The sequence below is a fragment of the Trichomonas vaginalis genome, chromosome V (genome assembly GCF_026262505.1).
Source record: "Trichomonas vaginalis G3 chromosome V, whole genome shotgun sequence".
Classification (NCBI taxonomy): Eukaryota; Parabasalia; order Trichomonadida; family Trichomonadidae; genus Trichomonas; species Trichomonas vaginalis.
This window is the reverse complement of record NC_067207.1, coordinates 9,083,279-9,105,296: the sequence shown is the minus strand read 5'-3', so window position 1 is coordinate 9,105,296 and position 22,018 is coordinate 9,083,279. Positions and strand designations below refer to the sequence as shown.

Below are 22,018 nucleotides of genomic sequence, written 5' to 3'. Positions count from 1 at the left end.
AAATGAGTGATATTTAGTATATATACTAATAATTAAAACAGATTCTTAAGAAAAGAACGTAATATCAAAACCACGGTAGGTATTCAATTAGACTCTCAATTTTTGAATATATACCATATTCATTATTATATATGGAAGCTGAAAGACTTTCGCAAATACTTAATAAGCATGGTTATGCAATTAAGACAGAGATCGGTCATGGAACATTTGCAAAATGCTACCTTTGTGATTCAGAAAAATACAACAGTCCTTTTGTTTGCAAAGTCATCAGAATTAGTCCTGAAATTGCAAAGAAGGGTTATGAAACAACATTTTATTCAGAGCTTAATGCCTTAATTAAGCTCATGCATCCGAATGTGATCAACATCTATGATCATTTCTGTGAAGAAGAATATTATGTACTTGTCCTTGAATACTGCTCAGGTGGAAACTTACTTCAGTATATCGAGAAGTGGGGTCCTATCGAACCTTACAAGATTATTATCCTTGCTAGACAAATCCTTGAATGCTTAACATATGTTCACTCCAATAACATATGCCACCACGATATTAAGCCATCTAATATCTTTATTGATGCATTCAACCGTGTTAAACTCGCAGATTTTGGAATTTCTCAGATCTTACAGAAAAACGAAATGTCAATCATGTATGGAGGCTCAATAGCCTACTTAGCTCCAGAAGTCTTCCAGAAGCTTCCATATGATTCATTCAAAGCTGATATCTGGTCCTTTGGTGTGACTTTATATCAGATGATTACCGGAGGCAACCTTCCGTACTGCGGTAATAATATTATGGAGTTATTACATTCAATTTTCCAAGAGAAGTACATTCTTCCAAAGAATTGCCCAAAAGAACTTAGAATGTTACTTAAAAACTCATTGAATCCTAATCCAGAAAAGAGATGGACAGCCAAACAGCTCAGAGATTATCTTCAGAGCGTTCAAAACAGTACTCCTATATCTACTCCAAGAAGAATTACAAGAACTTCCTCATTAAGAGAAAAATCATTCTCTCAATGCGAAAGTCCATATAGTATGCCATCTCTTGTTCGCCCGGTAATCTACAGAAAAGTTAAAAAGATTACACTTTAATTCTTGATATTATTATTTTATATCTTGTTTGTAATAAATGTATATTATAATTATCTTAACTGAAAACTATACTTTATAACTTTGAGAGGATTTTTACATTCTACCGCATATCGTCGATTTCTCCTAAGAAAAAATCAATTTGAATTACAGTGAATGTAAAAGTTCCATTTATTGCTGAAATCGGAATAAAGACATTGCATACTACATTTCTTAAGTTATCCACCTGATAAATGCAATTTCGGTAATTTATCTACCGGAAAAGTTACCGAATACATATATCAAATACAATACAAATATGTGCTACATAACAGAGTAATCAATAAAATACTTACCGAATTGCAAATAAAAGCTATTTCAACCGAAACATAATTAAATCTTTTACATAGCAACATTTTTAAGATCAATATGTCTTAAATTCTATATTATTCATGCATAAGCTTTTAAATTCCAATGTGAAAACAGGATATCTGAGCACGTAAAAATGAAATAATGAACGCTTTACTTCATTTTCAATCTACAATCATTGACAAACAAAGAAACCATTAAAACTTAAGATAGATACTATTTAATTACATAATAATGAATTTCTCTAAATAATATAATTCAAATATAATTTTTACTTATTTTTATAGAGGAAAATATACTTCCATGAACTTATTTGCATACATATTGATTATACCATAAGTATGGCAACAATCTTTAAACTCAATAGATTCGAAGAAACTGAAATAAACAAAAATTTTCACTGTTTTCAAAACATCATTGAATGATACCAACTCCATTTAAATATATGATGTCCTATACTTTGCCCAAACAGTATTTACATATAGCATTCTCTATATGAGAATTGATATATTCATATTCATATCAACATACTTAAAATTGATAAAAATATGTTGATACGAATTTTTGAGAAGATAAAAATTTTTGTCACTTTTACAATTTTTTTTATCTAAATGGGTGTTACATTCTTTACGCGATGGCTTGCCGAACGCTACCCTTTGGCGTTTCGACAAATGGATGACGTCTCAAAACCCACCTTTGATTGCTTCTATATTGATTTTAATGCAATAATTTATTTTGCATTATCATATTATAATCCGGAATCTGAAGGAAATTTTGATGGTATTATCACGGAAATTATCAGATATTTAGACACAATCATCCAAATTGTCCGACCAACAAAACTTATTTATTTATCTGTTGACGGAACACCTCCATATGCAAAGTGCGTCAGAAACAGAAGTAGTAGATTAGCAGGCTTCATGAAAAACCAGAAACAAGACAAATCTCAGATTCAATTTGAAATCGTTGCAGGATCCGTCTTCATGGAGAAGCTTCATCAAGAACTCATTAAAACAATTGAGAATAAAGTCAAAACAGACATTGCTTGGTCAACTCCGAAATTTATTTATTCATCATATCATGTCCCAGGCGAAGCAGAGCACAAAATCACCAAATTTATTCGAGATTCAACAACCCAAAACAATTTCCTCAATGATTATGTTCATTTAGTTTTTTCTGTAGATTCAGACACAATTTTTCTTTTGTTAGGCTTAAATATGAAGTATTTAGTAACAATGAGAGAAGCAAAGAACTTCACTGTCAATGAAAAATCTTCATCATCAGCGTTTGAACTCATTTATATCTCTATAATTCAAGAATATATAATGGAAGAATTGAAAAGTGACAGAAGAATTATTAATGACTTTATTGCATTAGTTTTTCTGTGCGGAAATGATTTCATACCAGAATTCAGCGAGCTTCCAAGTTCTCCTGAAACATTTGAAAGCATCTTGGATTGCTATGTCAAAACAATCAAAGAAAAAGGCTTGTTTTTATTGAATGAAAACCGCAAATTTCTTTTTGAAAATTTGGAAATGTTGTTTGACAAAATCATGTTGAATGCAGCTATAAAAGGATCAACTACATCATGTGCAAGCGATAACTTGAAAGAACATTTCCCAGATGAATACAAAAACCAAGATTTTGTCAATGAATTACTCGAACAAACTCTCACGAATTTCGAGTTTGTACTGAGTTATTATTTTGGCAAAACACCAAGTTGGTCATATTGTTATCCATATGAACATTCCCCTCCTTTCTCTTTCCTTTTGAATGCATTGAAAAACCACAAAGAAACTAACTTTGTTCTTGACAAACCTTTGGAGCCTTTTGAAGCATCATTAATTACAGCTCCAAGAGAAGGAAAGAGTGGGATTCCGAAAGAACTTATTGCTTTGACTTTGGAAGAAAATCAAAATAAGATTTCAAAATATTTCCCTCACAAAACAATTTCAAATTCAAAAGAATTAAGAGAAATTCAATTCCCTCCTTTAGCAGTTTTTGATGAAGTTTATTATGAAACAATAAAAATAATAGAAGACAAAGAATGCTTAGTAAGGAATGAGTTACAATCAGATATTGTTATTACTAATCATGGAGTTGAAAAAGAGATTAAAATCTTAGAATTTCCAGAAAAATCTGAAATTGTAAATTATCCTTCATTGAAAAGCGGCGATTTAGTTAAATCATTTACAGAAGATGAGAATCCGGACTTTGATAAAGATGACAAACCAACAGGAACGGTTCATATTGTTCTTGCTTGTTTAATCAAAGAAGAATCAAGCGATTTGTCAGTTTTTACGGAAAAAATTAATCAAATCATTACAATTGATTGGCCTTATTCGAAGCCTGCTGTTTTGAAATCTGTATGTGATGGAAATTTCATTTACGAATATGATGAAAATCTCAAGAAAACTTTGAAGAGAAAGTGTGATATTGAAGAAGAATTTCCAGCAGAAGATATCGAGATGAGTTATATTATAACAAGAGGAATTCTTCTAGAAAACACCAAGTTTATGCTGACTGTTTGTCCTCTTAAATCTGCTTCTGTCTGCGATTCTTGTTTCACATTCTCTAATACTCCAATTTTTGTTCCTTCGCAAATTGTTACTTTTGAAAACAAAATTGAAATTTATTCAAAACAAAGCAAAAGAAAACCAGTTGTTGGTGAAAGGATATTAGTTAGTAATGGAGAATTAAAGGGAGAAGTTGCAGAAATTACAGAAATAAATGATCAGACAATTAAAGCAAAATTAATTGTCAGTAGAGATCCATTTTTGAAAAATGTTGAAAAAGAAGAAAGTCAAAAACAGAAAAACTCTGATTGGATATCGATTAATGATCTTTGTACCCAATTCAACATGAAACCAAAGATTATGAGGAAAGCAATTACGAATTTACCTCAAAAAACAATCAGAGGAGATGGAAATAACATTGAAATTCATCAAAAATCATTACCGAAATTGATGGAAATCATTGGCATAAAACACAGAAATCCTGATAACAAGAAGAAGGATGATAAAGGAAAGAAAGGCGATAAGGGAAAGAAGGTTGAAAAGAAAGCAAAAACAAACAAAATGATTAACTATTTTGTAGAAGTAGAAAGAAAATTGTTGGGATTGAACATCAGAGAAATTGTTGCAGATGAATTTGAAATTCCAATAGAAAACGCATTATGGAAAGGCAAACCACAATCCGATATTCCAAAGTTTGTTGAGCCTGGTTCAAGAGTTATTTGGGTTGGATCTTCAGATTTGGTTCCATTTGGAGCAAAAGGAACTGTTGCAGAAGTAAATGAAGATCAATTTGAATGCTTAGTTATTTCTGATATTGAATTGCCTTTTGGAACTACTCATGCTAATAGACTCAAAACAAGAAGAGGATTTACTGCAAAATTCGGTGATATTTATGTATTAGATTCATCAGTATAAAATTAAATGTTTATTTATAGATGTATATTATTATTTTACTTGAACTGGCATGCATTTAATTATAAATAACATACTAATGTGATTCCTAACCTTCGTGATAGGATATTCTGCAAATATGCTATCTTTGATTTAAAATGCATCATAAAATTACTGTTTTATATGGAAATTTCTATATGAACTCTATAATAGATCATATACTTTTCACATCCCCTTCTGAGAAGATTAAATAATGATTTGTAAATGTTGATCACAAGTGAAATTATTATTTTCCGCCCGTAATTGTTTACATCGTTTACATTTTTAATTAAACATACTAACAATAGATGAAGAAATCAATTTATGAAATTTTCTCTGATTAAAAATTGAGTGCGTGTAAACTGTTAAATTTCAAATCCGCTTACAAAAATTATTAATAAAATGAATCCGCAATCAAAGGTAACTAAAAATGAAATGAATAAAAAACGATGAAAAAATCAATTCATTTTTTTCGATGTCCACACCAAAAAAGCTTTGGATCGATACAGATTGCGGAATTGATGACTCAACCGCAATTTTGATCTGCCTTGCATGCCCAGATTACGAAGTTGTTGGCATTTCTTGCCTTGGAGGAAACGCATCTCTTGCAAATGTCGTTCACAACGTTAATAGAACATTAAAAGTTTGGGGTCACGGAGCTGAAAAGATTCCTGTCTATGCCGGCTGCGCTGATGCTTTGGTCGTTAAACAAATGCATGCGCCAACAATTCACGGAAAGGATGGTCTTGGCGACATTGATGACAGTGTATTTGATTATGATTTGAATGATACAGTTCAAACAGAGCACGCTGTTAACGCTCTCATAAATGCAGCAAATACAATTCCAGATCTCACATTATTAACGCTAGGACCGCTTACTAACATTGCCATTGCATTCAGAATGAATCCAGTAGCAATGAACAAGCTCAAAGAGATTTGGGTTATGGGAGGAACATCCGACCATGTTGGAAACTGCACAAAATGGGCTGAGTTCAACATCCGCGCTGATCCAGAAGCCGCCCAAGCAATTTTCCGCGATTACGACAACTCTAAAATTACAATTTCGAGTTGGACATTGACACAAATGAACAGACTTAAGCCAAACGAAGTTACAAGACTCACAGGAAGAGAAGATACAACAATCGCTAAGTGGATGCATCATACATGGGCAACGATGATAAAATTCTGTGCAAAGACAGTAAATGACGGCACAATTGCAACAGCAGATCCAGTTGCTGCATTCTGCATGTGCTATGCTGACAAAGGAGTAAAGAAGTGGGAGCGTTTCAAGGTAAACGTTGTTCTTCACGGAGAACAAATCGGAATGACCGATGCCGTTCCAGATCCAAATGGAATTCGCTATGCCATGGAAATTGACCACGAAATGTATCTCCAAACACTTGACAACCTTATGGCTGATCATTAAATAATAATTTAATTTGAGTAAACTCTTGTTATATTTGCAAACTAATGTTTATTTGGTAGAATAGATATTTGTATTTAGAATAACTTAAAATTTTATTTTTAACTGTTGATTTTATGATTGAGAAGTTCTCAAATAATTTGAATGTAATTTATCCCTATAATGGTCATATCTGCCCTTTAATAATATGAAATATATAGATGTCTATCGCTTATTATCATCCCGTGATAGTTCTGACTCCTTGTAATTCAAAGGGTTATTCAAAATTTGACTTGGAGAGACAATTACAATTCAAATTTTGAAATGCATTCAACTGCGCTTTGCATAAAACAAGAATCATACTATTAACAACAAAAGCAAAAATATTTAATATTTTATTCAATATCCGATTGTGCATTTTTGGCTTGTAAATATCTCAATTTTTGTGAGCTAGACACGAATTCTTCTTAATCTAATCGAGATCAAATCTTTTTTCACTTTATATTGGCATGACAAACTATGTTAATGTAATACAAGTAGGTGTAGCGATGTTGCTCATCATATTGGTGGGATATATTCTTGCAAAAATGAAAATTGTTTCACCAAAAGAAAGTGCAAGCTTAACAAGATTATATTTTTATGCTGGCTTCATGCAGCTTATTATTCGAGGAATTGTACCAAGAAAGCTTGATGAATTAGACTTCAAATCATTTGGAATAGCTGCATTGATGAGTATATCAACATATATTGCAGTTGCATTAATTATGTTATATCCATTCAAGAACAGATTTGGAACATACTTAAGTACGGTATTTCCAACAACTTATATTAACTACATTATCTCAGGCACGCCTGTTTTCAATGCATTATGGCCTCCAAAAGAAAGTGTTCTTGTAAATATGATGATGATTGCAAATGATCTCATATCATCACCAATATTTCTATTTCTTGTTGGAATTTATAATGCAATTGAAAATAATAAAAAGCGCAGAGCAAATGGACTTCCACCAGAGAAATTCTCCTTTTCAATTATTGGAAATGTTCTTTTAGGAGTTATAAAGTCCCCAATTCTCATTGGAAATGTCGTGGAAATTATCTACTCCGCCTGCAAGATTCCTTATCCTATCTTTATTGACAGATACCTTCAGTTTGCTGGCGATATGGTTTTTGCTCTTGCACTTGTTGGAGTAGGGATCTTCTTGGCCCAAAACTCTCTAATCTCTTGTGACTGGCGGCAATTCATCTTTTGCATGATTACAAGATGTTTCATTGGTCCGGCTCTTGCAGGCCTATGGTGCAAAGCCCTTGGAATGAGTGCAAGAACATCGAGACAATGCATCATAATTGGTGCACAACCAACAGCTGTTGCATCATTTGCAATTACAAGTACAAACCATTTGGGAGAAGGATGTGCTTCGACAATGATTCTTTGGACAACAATTTTATGTGTTCCGACAATCATTGTATGGTTTGCTATTCTTGATGGTTTGCATTTGTATGTTGAATAATGCTTCATCATATAATTTAAATAAACGAAAAAATAAAGACTCAAACAGTCATTCTATATCTTAGCAATTATTTTTAAAACGGCTTTGGTGTTGATATGTTATTCTAATATCAAATTTTCGAATATCCATGCAAAATTATATTTTTTGAGAAAATTAAGTATGTGTGTTTCTTTATTTATATTCGATAAGGCAAATTAATAAATTTGGTGGCCGAAAAAATAATTAAATATATTTCATAAAAAATTATTTACAAAACTATTAAAATCAAATAAAACACTACAAAGATTTTGTAAGAGTTGCCAGATTCAAACAATTTTGTAAGTCCGAATTGAAAAATTTACGAAATTTGGAAATTATATGAAATGTATTCAATATGTTAAGGAATCCGCATTTACACATCAACAGTTGATGATATATAATCATTTTGCGGATAGTTTGAATGAATCAATTATGAAAATATTTATAGAAAGTTGAATATCTTTAATGAAAACAGATTGCACATCTTCCTGTATTAATTTTTCAGGCAGCTTTCTTTGATTGCATAAATATCCGTGATTGATTTATCATATTATTTTTTTACTCCATTGAATTTGTGAGAAATTGATTAATTGTTGAAATTACAATAAAAATTGCAGGTCATATGTGCTAAAATTGCTTTTGATTTAAATATGAAGAACCGCATTCGGAATTGAATAGTTTATCAAACAATTTGAAAATTCTATACTATAAAGACAATCAAGATAGGATATTTCAGAAATGCATGTTTAAGTTAAATTCGGTTAAACAATTCAAACTATCGCTAATATGAGTTTTATTATATAATAACCCAATCATGGAAAAAAAAATTGGGAAAAATTATTTTGACAAACTATTTATGCTCTCAATTTAGGAAATTCATATAATATAATCTCATAGAGTACTGTTTGCTCTTAAGCCCTCATTGGCAAGAAAAGTAATAATCTTTTCAATATCGTAAACACTTGAAAATTCTGGGATGATAGTTTCAATATCAAAATTTCTTTGATGTTTACGGTTATATTGTATTTACAATAGTCAATCAAACCTTCATTATTTGTAAAATATAAAACTTAAATCAATATTTAGGGATTTAAAAAAAGTTCCCAAAATGATTTTACATTTCTGATGAAATTGAATTTTGAGAAATCTCATTGAAAGCTTTTTAAACATTTTATAATGATCGGAGAGAAGAAAGTAGAGCATGACGAAATAAAAAGACTAGCTGGTGATACGCCACTTATTACCATTCTTAAATTAATGATTGGCCCATTAGCTTCCCAAATAACTAGTGCACTTTATGGAATCATTAATTCAATTTGGATATCAAAATACATTGGAGAAACTGGAACATCAGCTGTTGCTACAGATATTGCATGGGAATACATTGCGAGAGGTTTTGGTTTATTCTTACTTTGTGCAGCAAGTACACAAATCAGTGCTTTATTTGGTAAAAACGAATATCAGGAAGCAGAACAAGTTATATGCGATATTATTCGAGTTTCCTTAATCTGCGGCGCTATTGTCCCAGCAATTTTATTACCAATCAACAAACCATGCTCAAAATGGTATGGAGCAAGTGACGTTGTGATGAATAATGCATACGAATACATTCTACCTCAGTGCGTAGGTAATACATTTACATGTTTATTCCTCGGATGCTGTGGTTTCTTGCAGGCAGAAGGTAGAACTTTATTGGTCGGAATCATTGATTTAGTTTCAATGGGAATAGATATGGGACTTCTTAATCCATTGTTCCTCGGTTACTTTAAACTTGGAATGAAAGGTCCTTCAATAAGCACAATTATATGTGATGGAGTTCCCGGAATAACTTTAATGATTTTATACTTCTGTGGCGTTTTCAACGTGAAACCTAAAGTCTCTGGACTGTTAAAACCGTTCTCAAAGCACACATATCAGGCTCTGTGTGTCGGAAGTTCACAGCTCATGCTTCAGATCTTCATGAACATTCCAGGTATAGTTGTGAGAAAGCTAATAGGTGACTCTGTTTCAACACAAGATGAATACGAGTATGCTATGGCTGGTTTCAATGTTTTATGCAGATTCAATGCATTCACAAACTGCATCATCATAACATTATGTTCAGGTTATCTTCCACCTGCTTCATATGCATATGCTGCAAAGCTTTACAAGAGATATATTGATCTGACAATCCATTTGAACTCAATTTCTTTGATTTGGTGTACAATCACAACAGTGTTGTGCTTTGCAATTCCAACTCAAATATCGAGTTTATTTGGATCAGGAAATAGATACTTTTACTATGCAAACGGTATGCTGATGAAAGGAAACTATTGCACAATTATTCTTTTCACTAGGTTGACATTTCAATCTATTTTACAGTCTCAGCAAAATGGAATTCGAGCCATGATAATTTCGTTTATATCAAACTTTTTTATTGTTATCATATTCATGTATGTTCTTTATGTAACAAATAAGCATAATGCTCCAAGAATAATGATTGTTTATCCCATTTCCTATGCAATTGGATGTGTCTTAGGAATTGGATTACTATTGAAACCCTTTTCAGAAATAGTCGTCAAATCCAAGAAGGAAGGCTATACCGAAATATGATTTTTTTTCCTTCCCAGATTTCTTTTTAATAGAGTAAATAAATAACTTTCATCTATCTTAATTTAAAACATCTTGCTTGATATTTTAATACTAACAGTCAAAGGCTTATATTTAAAATAGTTGAAACTATTTTATTTATGAAATTTGAAAATATTATTCAAATTATTCATTAATAGTTAGATTTTTGTATCACACCAAATCCATTTAGTTTCTTAATATAATTCAAGAAAATTGGAAATTGAATCCTATTTCGTATTAAAAATAGTTAAATCATAAATAATGAAGTTTGTGGTGTTATTACTATAGTTGTATAAACTCAAGCAATTAGTATTTTAATCACAGATAATGTTAAATATGAAATAAAATATTAATCGCGATTTTAAAAATGATTGGATATATATCATTTTCTTCAATACTCCTATAAAATCAAGATAGGTTGTCCCTTTTCGTTAATTTGTCTACATTTCTAGATTTTAATTTTGATTTGGAGCCGCAAGTGTATTTATCTTCGAATAACATTAAAAGCTTTTGGTATGAAACTGATGCGGTTAGTCATTGATTTGCTTGATGATTTTTAATAATAATTTTCAAAATCATAAATTAATACTTTTTCCTAATTCATGAAGAAAACTGCATTTCACTTGTATTTCATGCAACTATTGGTAGTGTTGCAGTCAAAAACAACTTTATTGTTTACACTTCAGAATTTTCAATTAAATTATTTAATTAGTTGCCATAAAAATTTTTCAAATGTATTATAAGTATAAATTAATGTCGTTTTTTCTTAAAATCTAAAGAAGGAAAAGTGATAGCGTTCATTGAAATTTGAAAATGAATTCAAAACCATCCTCAATTTAATAAGCTCTCTTAAATTGTGAAGAAAATTATTGGCGGAATGATTCAGTTTCATTTGGATATTGTTTTCAAAATCTCTGTGCATGAAGAGGAGTGTTCCTAAAGTGCGATTCTCAAGAATTGAAGATCAACGGCTAATGAATATTGTTCTGACCTATAGAACGTATGATTGGGATTTTGTTTCTAAAATGATGCAAACAAGGACAGCAAGGCAATGTCGTGAAAGAAATATGAAGAAAAATTATATGAATTTGCCATCAATTTCGCTTCCGTTTTATACGAAAAGATCTATGTTGATGAAGTAGAAGGCAGTGATGAAGAAGATTATGACGACGAAGACATTTTCGGAGATGCCGAAATTGAAGTTGCCGCTGTAGATCCAGGAGCGAACCAATCCACATCTAATAAGGGTTCTAAACTCCGTGCCGCTGGTTTGGAGTTATTAGAAGCACTTCTCGCTCAAGATAATTTAGTTTATATATCTTATATCAGTGGATCACCGGATGTTATCGAAAACAACATCCTTGATATTGATCCTTCTGTCCAAGTCGAAGCATTCAAGCTGTTATACCAGACAGAAGTCTTAATTCATTCCGGAATTAAAATTCCAAAAGAGTTTATTGATAAAATCCCAACAATTCATGAGAATATGTTGAGTTCGATTCGTTTCGCAATTTCAACAAGCCATTTCTCCAACATTGTTGAGATTTCTTCTCAAATTATTCCATTTATTTCCGAATTTGACCAAGATTTCGCTTTGAAGCTCCTTGATAACGCTCTTCAACACTTTGATGATGAAAGCTCAAGCCAAGTTTGCAATTTAATCATTTCTATTTCACAAAGAATTATTTCTGAAGAAATTATTTCTGCAATTTCTGTTTTTGTTGAAAATGCCGCTGATTTCAAGAACTACAGTATTCTTCCTATTATTTCTATGTTTGAATCCATTCTTATAATGAAGCCATCATATTGTGATGACTTATCAAACATTGCTGAGTTCTTTTTATCAAAATCAGAAACAAAAGACATTTTTGTTAATTCAATTAATTCTTTGTCTATTTTTGTTGTTCTTTATCCAGATGCAAATGTTACAAAGGAAATTATTGATTTGTTTATTAAATCTCTTGGAAATGCATTTGTTATGCTTAAATTAAGTGCAGCAATTGCATTAATCGCATCATCAAAACCAGAATTATTACAAAAATATACAAAAGAAATTTCAGAATTCATTATTAATTGTATAAAACAAAAGACTGATTCTGGAGTAATTTTAAGAGGTTTGTTTGCATTTAATTATTGCGGAAAGATGGAAGGATTCGAAACAAGCAAAGTCTGTTCACAAGCAATAGAATTAATCACAAGTAATGATGCACAAATCAGAGCTCTTTCTCTTAAAACAATTCTTAAATACAAAGATGATTCGATGAATGATTTAATTCATAATGCTGTTAAAGAAAGTCTTACAAAGACAAATAACAAGAGCTTTTTGGAGTCAGCGAGTGAATTTTATTATAATGCTCAGCACAAGCATTATTTCCGTGATCTTATCAAGATAAATTCAAATGATATTCCATCTGTTGTTGGTTTGTCTCTCAACACAAAACATATACAAAAATACATCGAAAAAGATGATTTATTATCAATTAAAATTATTGGAAATTATGCAATGAGAAGGCATATTTCAACTAATCCTGAACTTGTTGAACATTTGTTTGCTTTGGCATCACAAAACAATGAGAAATCAATTGCTGCTTCTAATTCTATTGGTTTGGCCGCTTCAAAATCATCTTCTATATTAGGAAAGGTTTTAGAACAATCGAAAGATGAAAGTAAATCTCAATCAACAATTACTGCTTTGGCATCTTTTGTTGAACATGTTTCTGAATCAAAGGCTGACAACAAAGTTTTGGAAGAGATATTTATTTACTTCAAAGATTGCCATGGTGGAGAAAAGAACGCAAGAACTTGTTCACAATCTATTTCTTATTTATATGAACATTCTGACGTAATTTTAGAAAAATGTTTTGAATTTCCATCTGAAATTACTTTCCACGCTTTGGCACTTTATTTCCCAAGAATTAAAGACGAAAAGAAAGCATCTCGGATTGTCCAAAATGTCATCGAACATATCAATTCTGACAAACCATTGTTAACTGTTCATCTTCTTTCTGTTTTGGCAGAAAACAATAAATCAGAAAATGGCGAAAAAGTCATTTTCGATAACTACGAAAAAATTGTTTCCTGCACTGAATTTAAACAAAATCATATTGTTGAACAAGCTGTTGGTACAGCAGTTATCAAGACAGATGCTGGCCAGCACATGAGAGCAACAGCTGTTTCATTACTTGCAGCAATTATTGATAAAGCAAATGATTATGAATTTGCAAAGAATTTGTTGAATGTTACGTTAAAGGCATTGACAGATCCGAAACCAGAAGTTTCAACAAAAGCTGTTTTCTTACTCAAGAAATTGTCATTCCTCAATGGAATTGTTCTTCAAGAAGTTCAAGACGAAATCATTGAAAAATTGACGATTTTCGAAAGGAATTTGTTCTCTCAAGAAACAAATGACGAAAAGAATGACATTCTTGAACAGAATACTAAATTGGATGATGAAAAGATTGAGAAATTTTTGATTGATACAGCAGCTGCTTTGTCAATCGCACACTGCAACAACCAGAAAGTTAAAGAGTACAGAAAGAGATTCGAAGGAAAGAGTGCATTTTCAAGTGCTTTGAGTGAAGAAAAAACTTTCAAGATGCAGAATGTAAACAAGGAAACTTCAATTTACAAGTTCATGACGGAGTTTGCTCCCGAAATTGCTTTGATTTTTAAGGATTAAAAAATTATTTTATTTTAACTTATATTTTTAATTTGCAAAGTTTGATAAAATTCATTTTTTTAAATATTCTTTTGCTGAAATAATGGAATTCATCATACATTCGTGCAGATATTTTGTAAATTAATATGTATATCTTCATCAATTTACCAGATTTTTGATGACAAATCATGAATATATATAAAATATCGGTGATCCCATTTATATTTGCTCTTAGTAATAGTGTGGAAATCTATTAATGAAAAACTGTTATATTTTAATTGAAAATCTTTATTCATGATTTTTTATTAGCATCAGATTGTGGTTAAAAGCAGATAATTCGACCTATATCGGAATAAAAATAATTAAAATGTTATCCAGATATACAATTTATCTTTAATTTATGGAAAATTTTTGAAAAAAGCTTTGAATTTAAGGATAGAAGGGATAGAAAAGATTTAATATAATATAAATATATAAAAGGTATAATTATGTTAATCTGTTGAATTCTTAGTTGAAATAAGTCTTCTTGTGTGGGATTTCGGCATTAGCAATAAGCTTTCCACCGAATGGAGCGCAGAATGCGCAGCTGCCATCTTCTGATAAGTGGACAGAGATTCTGACAGAAGCTGGAAGTGGCTGATTGCGTGGGCTCAATAACTTGAATTCCTGAGAAACAACTGTATTTGGTTCGAAGGCGGAAAGTTTTAATTCAACTTCACCAATTTCTTCGTCACCTCCGAAAATGTGCTTCTTAGAGATAAGAAGAACAAATGAGGCCTTTGATGGATTGTTGTACTTGAATTCCCATGTCTTGCTTGGGAAACCTTTTTCTGTGAACTCGGCTGTATGATTCATGAAGTTATTTCTTGGACCAACTCTGGCAACTAATGTTGTCTTTCCATTTGTCTTGAAACTACCAGTGTTGACACCATCTACACGGATATAAGCACGGTTGCCGTTCATTAATGGCATGTACTCGAAGTTGCTGGACATCTTGTTGAAAAATGATGACCTACCGAACTCTGAAAATTTGAGAGAGTTGACCATTAATAATTGAGAGGTAATTAGGTCATTAATTCTGAGTAAAAAACAGATATTTGAAATATATTGATGTAAATAATATTTGGTGCATCATTTTATTGAAATTTTTAAAAATTTATAACCGTTCGATTTTCTCAAAAATAATTGTGAGAGATTTTTGATAGAACTCACTCAATATTTTTTAAATAAATCAGCATCATTAATTATCAATGAATAACATACAATTAATAAATAAATTTATTTCAATTTCGAACATTTCATAAAAATCCTATAAATTCCATATTGATTTGTATATTCTAAGTACAAATTCTATAAATATATCATCCCATCTAAAAATGCGGCTCCAATATCATTGTTTATAGGATTTTTATGAAATCCAACAAAATTTCACGACTTTTAGTCTTCTCACTATATTCATTATTCATAAAACTGTAATAGCTCCTGAATTCACAGTTGTAAATTAGATAAACAAAACAAAGCGAAAAAAATTATTATTGATTATCGACAATCCAAAGCTATTCTGTTCTTACCATTAGGCAAAATTCCAAAATAAGTCAGCAAAAAGCATAACTAATGATCATGACAAAAATTAATAATTTTCGACGAGATTTGGGCAAAAATCTCCATATAAGCTATAACTGGCATTTACTCATAATGCATTATTATAGTACATCAAAGAAAACAAAAAATAATACTACATCAGCCATCATTATGGCTAATTTAATATCAAAGTTTTAATTTAAACAAAGATACATATTAAAATATCATCAGTACATATGAGAGAATATAGTTATATAATTTCATAAAACCGAGTTACTACATTTATATGGAATGACAACAAACAAGTTTGATTTGATGTCACTTTTTTGTCCAATGACAAAATAGATGGGAAATTACATAGCATTCATGTGCAAATAATAAATAAATCTCTCAAATTTCTCATCTACTTGACTATGAAAAGTTAGTATTTATGCATGTGGATGTAGAAATATTTTGATATTATTTTGAAAATTATCAAAAAAATTATTTCTTTAAAATTAGATTAAAACAATAAATTATTTTTAGGTATAAGCAATATATTTATTATTAATAATAAATTATGGTGAAATCTCACCGGAAGTATCTCAATCTTGATTTTGTCAGATTTGAACTTTTCTCTCAAACTTTGTCAAATGCGAACAAATTCTTTGCTTTATGATGAATTTAATCTTTGATTCCTCCATTTATATTGCTTTTATATGACTATCATTAAATATGATATCATCTAAGAAAATACAGATCCCTTTTATTTTGCCCAAATTTGAAATGAGAGAATAATTGCATTCAATAGTAAATGCTTTCAAATATAATAGATATAGATATATTTCACCTGGAATGCATTGCTTATTTCAAAAGGTATCAGAATTCGAATCGCCAAAATCAGGATCGCACAAATTTGATATTTACTAAATATAATTATATTTGGATTAAATCATAGTACATATTTTTGATATTAATAAAGAAAAAACAGATCATTCTTAATTTTTTCTTTTCAAATTTTGAAAATTAGTCAGTAAAGTAGTCAAATCAAAAGTATTAGAAAGTGGTAGTGGATTTAAATTCTATTATTTTAAGCCCAAAATAATTTTTTGAATAGTTCTCATTCAATTTTTCATTTCTTTGAATCATTTTTTATGTTTGCTCTATTTGCAAATCATGCCTTGTGTGATAAACTGATCACTCAAGTTGGCGCATATGCCCAGAGGATATGTAATGTTGATCTAGATATAAAATTTGACTTGGAAGACAATCCAATGATGTCATATTATATGATTTTAGTAAATCCACCAAGTGGCCTCAGAGTTAATCAGCATCATCAACTTGACCCAATCTTCGAAATAAAACCAAAATCTTATGTTACCATTCATACCGAAGACTGGCATTACCTTAAATATTTTATTGTTAGATATCCACGAACATGCTTATCGGTCGAGTTTCTCCTTAACTCACGTATGGGACAAAAATTTATTTATAATGCAACAGATAGAACAATGCCACACAATGGAACATATTGCTCCGCATTTGTTTCATTTTACCCAATAGATATTCATATCTCTACAGAAACACCTTCAGTACTTTTTGTTGACAACTATTCAATCAATGAATTTAAATTTCGAACTAACAAAGAATACAATTTTGAAAACGTTTATTCAGTATGCATTGGATTTAGACCACAGAGTTTTGAACCTGACCAAAATGTTGTTATCGAGATTACAAGATCATTTATTCATTTCGAAGAAGAAGTATTTACATTTACCTCATATTTCAACTACTTTAAGAAGAAAATCTTTGCTGAATCGGCTTCAGATTTCAATGTTCCGAAAGATATTAACCTCAAGCCAGGAGTATATTATCCTGATGCCGGTGTAAATTCTCCTGATTATCACATAAAGGAGCACTCATATGTAGTTTTCACTCTTTTCGATGATTGTTTCGGGTACGTAAGAAGTGGACTATCATTGTTAGAGATACTTGGTAATACTAATATTGTATCAGTTTATTTCAACACATCAGGTGTTATGAGTTTTTATTCATACCAATCATGTGCTCCATTACATTTTGTTGTTTATGATCTTGATTTAACAGATATTAGTAATGTTATTACAAATTGTAATAATGAAAATCTCAAATTTGAATCAACTAAAGGTGAAAGAAATGTCCTTGTATCTGCATATTATGATGGAATGATTACAATTTCAAGTTCCAGTGATAAATTTGTAGAATCGTATAATTATTCCGGACAAGCTATTAATGAATCTTTAGTCGGATATTCATTTTACTCAATAGTTAGTCAGGCTGAAAATAGCAAAAAATCTGAATGGATAAAGCTCAAATTCTCAGGAAATTTCGAGGGTTGGCAAAATTATTTAATTGAAGGAAAGAATTCGTACTATAAAGCATATTCAATTAATGATTCGTGTCCTTCAAAAAGATTGAATTCGGGCAATTGAAAGAGCGCAAATAATGATTCTAAGAATACAAATTATGATTCTAAAGATACAAATAATGATTCAAAGGATACAGTAACGGAAAATGATGATTATGAAAGCAATGGTGATGTAAATATTAAAGCACTTTCATCAAAGTTGGCATATATTATTGCAGGTGTTGCTGGATTTTGTGTTGTATGCATTTTTACATTCATTGCAATTGCTTGTGTCAGAAAGACAAGAAATGATAACAACGCAGATGAACTATTAAGCAACACTGAATATAAATTCACTGATTCTCAAATGAATTCTATTTAAACAGTTTGATTAAATTCACAATGGATCTGAAAAGAAATAATCATTTTCTCATTTTTTCTAATAAAAAAATTTAATAATTTAATTAATTTTTATGATAGCCTAGGTTATGTTATTACATATATTGATAGAAGCACATTTGAACAATCTTCTTCAAATTATCGAGAAATGCTTACTAACATTGAAGGCATCTATGCCTATTAAGGTTGGATGTTTAAATCTTCTCAAATTTGATTAAGTGCTTTTATCTAATCATCTAAAAAGGATTTATAGAAAATTTCTTATAGAAATCCGCACCCATATAGACTCAAATATATTATTATATTTATTTCCAGTGAAAGCTAATCTATCTTGAGAAAAATGTAAATTTTGAAACCTCAAATTTTATTCTTCCGTTCGAGTCGAGATAGATTAGTTTTACAATCAATTTTTTCATCAGTTATTGGAATCCAATGCTTCCCCATTCTTGCTTTGCTTATAGCTCAAGATGTTACTTATTGCAAATGATGGCATAATGAAACAAGAAAGCTTGAGCTCATGGATGTGAGTGAAGAATTAATTAGATGTGAAGCAAGCAAGTTCACTCATTCTCAAATAAAATGATAATGAAATGTGTGTTCATTATGTATATTTTGGCCCACAATTCAAATCTGATTCAAGCAAGCCTCAACAAAATCCATATAATGTTCCAATTAATGCCCTAAAAATAATGGATTTTTTTTTTACTATTAATTTTTTAGAATTAGATAGAGCGATAATTACAAATGCAAAAGCATCAATTATTTCACCTATTTTCGTAAGATTAACCTCAATAAGATTTATACAGAATTGGAATCAATTCTTTTCGATACATAAACTATCATTACTCAATAAATAAATAATAGAAAAAAGTACATCCAATGAGAGAACTCTCACCTAAGACGGCATTCGAAAAGTTTAACAAAGATAACTTTTTTTAATGAATTACAAACTTGAGAAACTTACCATTATAAAATGATGAAGAATTAATGGTTGTTATAGCTGCAGCAATTACAAAATTAAGTATTGATGCATCATTTTTGAAATAGATCTTGTTCACTATTATTTAAATCACTTCTAAAGCAATTTAGACATCAAAAAATATTTTAGGCTGAAGTTTACTATCAAAACTTAGTGATGTATTAAATCTTGTAATTTATGAATAATTGAAAAAATAAATGTCAAATACCAATTTTGAGCCAAAATAACGTAAAGTAGGCTTACTTTTATATACTAGGCTTTAGATAATAAATATTAATATTTTTAAATTCTTTATCAAACGTCAATCATGTTTTTTGCTTTGAAATTCATGATTTTATACTTGGTGTTGAAAATCATGCATTTTATTTTCTTTAGAAAATTAGAAATTAATTTTGAACATGTATTAATGAATATTAATATTGTTATATCAACTCTATCCTGCATAAATAATAAAATCCTAAAATTGCATAGACATTTCAATTCAATCAAATAATTTTATAAATTATTTGAAAAAATCTTTATCACACAAAGGATCATATGCGGTGCATAATTGAAATATTATTCCCGGTGTTTATCACCTTATTAATTAATACATAATGCAACACTGATAGGTCAGACATTGAATTATTCTTTTTTTGATAGCCGGTGACAATTTGTATCGTCCCGATAACGACAATATGACAAATGTAAAGAAAACATTGAATAAAATAATATTCACCCTATTCATATTTAACATGGGAAGATATCAGGTATCGGCGGTATCGTTGTCTAACTCCAGAAAAAAAAATCGTGAGGATATCGTTAATTCTCTTTTCAATGAATGGTATAGATGTATCTGATTAACTTAATTGTGATCCGAGTTGAACCATGGTTGGTGTTCTGAATTTTGAAACCCCTTTGAATTTAATTTCATGATTTCCTTTTTGGCCTGTCTTGCATTGAGTGAAACCCTCATCACTGAACTTGGAAACTATTCAGCATATGTCTCAAAGTATGGTACAGCAATTACCCTCAATTTGCCAAATTCTCAAACAGAATATTATTACATTGTTTTTTCCAATCCCGTTAGTAGCTTATTCATTAACAGAGAACAAATCAAGTGTATATAGAATACCTAACGAAATCATTCTTTACTTAGAGAGTGAAACCGAAATTCAACTTCAATTCTTTATTCTTAAATTTAATGAGAACTGTGAAGCTCTAGAGTTCATTATTAATCCATCAAATGATATGAATTATTTTTATGATGCAGCAGATAATGAAAAATTATACTCGAAGTTCTATTGCGCAGCATTCGTTTCCTCAGAAGATATGGACCTCAAGATTAGTACAGAAACACCATCAGTTCTCCGTGTAAGTGAATACACATTTGAATACAGTAAATCAAATAATTCTGCAAAAGTAGATATGAAGAATGTTAGATCAGTATGCATCGGATATAGACCAGGTGTTCATTCATCAGAGAGAAATTTGATTATTAATATTACAAATGCTGCTTCTGAATTACTTGATTATGTTTCAGGATATTACAAATCAGGAAGTCATTATATTACCGAAAATCCAATACAAATTGATATGCCAGGAGCTATTAGAAAACTGCCTGGAACATATACAGTTAATGTAACAAATAAACCAGTTTCATATGTAATTCCGCAGAAGTCATATGTTGTATTCACTAAATCTAAAGATCTTTACGGATATGCAACAAGCGGAAATTCATTATTGGAGATCCTTGGAACTACAAAAATTGTTACTGTTTATTACAACATATCAGGAACACTACAGTTATATACATATAAACCTCAAACAGAAGCAAGTTTTATAATCTTCAAACTCGATTTAACAGGTGTTAATGATATTGTTACTGCCGTTGGTTGTCAAAATAGTGCTTTTGAGTCTAATGCAGGCCACAAGAATGTCCTTGTTTCTGCATTTCACACTGGTACATTCCAAGTCAAATGGGATGGAACTGCTGGTAAATCATATAGATTTGATGGAAGTGAAATTTATGATCCAACGATATCTGCCCCATTTTATACTATTATTGATTCAACAAATGGAAATAAATCTGTGAAGCATGTTACAAAAGATAGAATGGATATCACAAATCCATTTATAATCCAAGGTGAAGATTCTAACTCAACATCCTATTCCATTCATGATGCAGCATCATCAAAACAGTTGAATGCAGGAAGATATGAGAAACCAGATGATGATAATGATGATAATGATGATAATGATGATAATGATGATAACGATGAAAATGATGAAAAGATCGTCCAAGAGTTAACTTCATTGAAACAAAAGAAGAAAGGATTGACAGTTTCAACTGCTATTATTTCAATCATTTGTTTTGCTCTTATTGCAGTTATTGTTATTTTATTCTTAAAGCAAAAGAAATTAAATAAGGAATCTTCTGGTGCTGGTGAACTTCATGATAGTTTAGTCAAGAGTGAAACAAAACAAGATAAGGCATCTTATCCAGCTCCACAACCAAGCCCTTATGCAGTTTAGAGAAATAAATAAAGTCGTTTAATTTGGTATTTTATTTAATATTCTTTCATTCCTTAATTCTGATTATTTTGAGTTTTTAAAACAGTTTGAATTGTGTAAATA

The 22,018-nt window shown here is 30.4% G+C and overlaps 9 protein-coding genes across 9 annotated transcripts; 8 read left to right on the top strand and 1 right to left on the bottom strand.

Annotated features, from left to right (window-relative positions):
- Positions 1 to 131: 131 nt before the first annotated feature.
- Positions 132 to 1,091, top strand: TVAGG3_0304200 (protein kinase protein; the record flags this gene model as incomplete). Its single annotated transcript, XM_001325572.1, has 1 exon — positions 132 to 1,091. The coding sequence occupies one exon, from the start codon at positions 132 to 134 to the stop codon at positions 1,089 to 1,091; it is 960 nt and encodes a 319-aa protein (XP_001325607.1).
- Positions 1,092 to 2,047: 956 nt separating this feature from the next.
- Positions 2,048 to 4,867, top strand: TVAGG3_0304190 (5'-3' exonuclease protein; the record flags this gene model as incomplete). The annotated part of the gene is made up of 1 exon (XM_001325571.1): positions 2,048 to 4,867. The coding sequence occupies one exon, from the start codon at positions 2,048 to 2,050 to the stop codon at positions 4,865 to 4,867; it is 2,820 nt and encodes a 939-aa protein (XP_001325606.1).
- Positions 4,868 to 5,357: 490 nt separating this feature from the next.
- Positions 5,358 to 6,379, top strand: TVAGG3_0304180 (purine nucleosidase protein; the record flags this gene model as incomplete). Its single annotated transcript, XM_001325570.2, has 1 exon — positions 5,358 to 6,308. The coding sequence occupies one exon, from the start codon at positions 5,358 to 5,360 to the stop codon at positions 6,306 to 6,308; it is 951 nt and encodes a 316-aa protein (XP_001325605.1).
- Positions 6,380 to 6,871: 492 nt separating this feature from the next.
- On the top strand, positions 6,872 to 7,792 carry TVAGG3_0304170 (intracellular auxin transport; the record flags this gene model as incomplete). The annotated part of the gene is made up of 1 exon (XM_001325569.1): positions 6,872 to 7,792. One exon carries the CDS (start codon positions 6,872 to 6,874, stop codon positions 7,790 to 7,792), a length of 921 nt encoding a protein of 306 aa, XP_001325604.1.
- Positions 7,793 to 8,986: 1,194 nt separating this feature from the next.
- On the top strand, positions 8,987 to 10,426 carry TVAGG3_0304160 (multidrug resistance protein YPNP-related family; the record flags this gene model as incomplete). Its single annotated transcript, XM_001325568.1, has 1 exon — positions 8,987 to 10,402. The coding sequence occupies one exon, from the start codon at positions 8,987 to 8,989 to the stop codon at positions 10,400 to 10,402; it is 1,416 nt and encodes a 471-aa protein (XP_001325603.1).
- An 857-nt stretch (positions 10,427 to 11,283) lies between these two features.
- On the top strand, positions 11,284 to 14,099 carry TVAGG3_0304150 (armadillo (ARM) repeat-containing protein family; the record flags this gene model as incomplete). Its single annotated transcript, XM_001325567.1, has 1 exon — positions 11,907 to 14,099. The coding sequence occupies one exon, from the start codon at positions 11,907 to 11,909 to the stop codon at positions 14,097 to 14,099; it is 2,193 nt and encodes a 730-aa protein (XP_001325602.1).
- Positions 14,100 to 14,211: 112 nt separating this feature from the next.
- Positions 14,212 to 15,081, bottom strand: TVAGG3_0304140 (C2 domain (calcium/lipid-binding domain, CaLB) family; the record flags this gene model as incomplete). Its single annotated transcript, XM_001325566.2, has 1 exon — positions 14,586 to 15,071. The coding sequence occupies one exon, from the start codon at positions 15,069 to 15,071 to the stop codon at positions 14,586 to 14,588; it is 486 nt and encodes a 161-aa protein (XP_001325601.1).
- Positions 15,082 to 16,792: 1,711 nt separating this feature from the next.
- On the top strand, positions 16,793 to 18,522 carry TVAGG3_0304130 (uncharacterized protein; the record flags this gene model as incomplete). Its single annotated transcript, XM_001325565.1, has 1 exon — positions 16,793 to 18,109. The coding sequence occupies one exon, from the start codon at positions 16,793 to 16,795 to the stop codon at positions 18,107 to 18,109; it is 1,317 nt and encodes a 438-aa protein (XP_001325600.1).
- A 1,861-nt stretch (positions 18,523 to 20,383) lies between these two features.
- On the top strand, positions 20,384 to 21,916 carry TVAGG3_0304120 (uncharacterized protein; the record flags this gene model as incomplete). Its single annotated transcript, XM_001325564.1, has 1 exon — positions 20,384 to 21,916. One exon carries the CDS (start codon positions 20,384 to 20,386, stop codon positions 21,914 to 21,916), a length of 1,533 nt encoding a protein of 510 aa, XP_001325599.1.
- Positions 21,917 to 22,018: the final 102 nt, after the last annotated feature.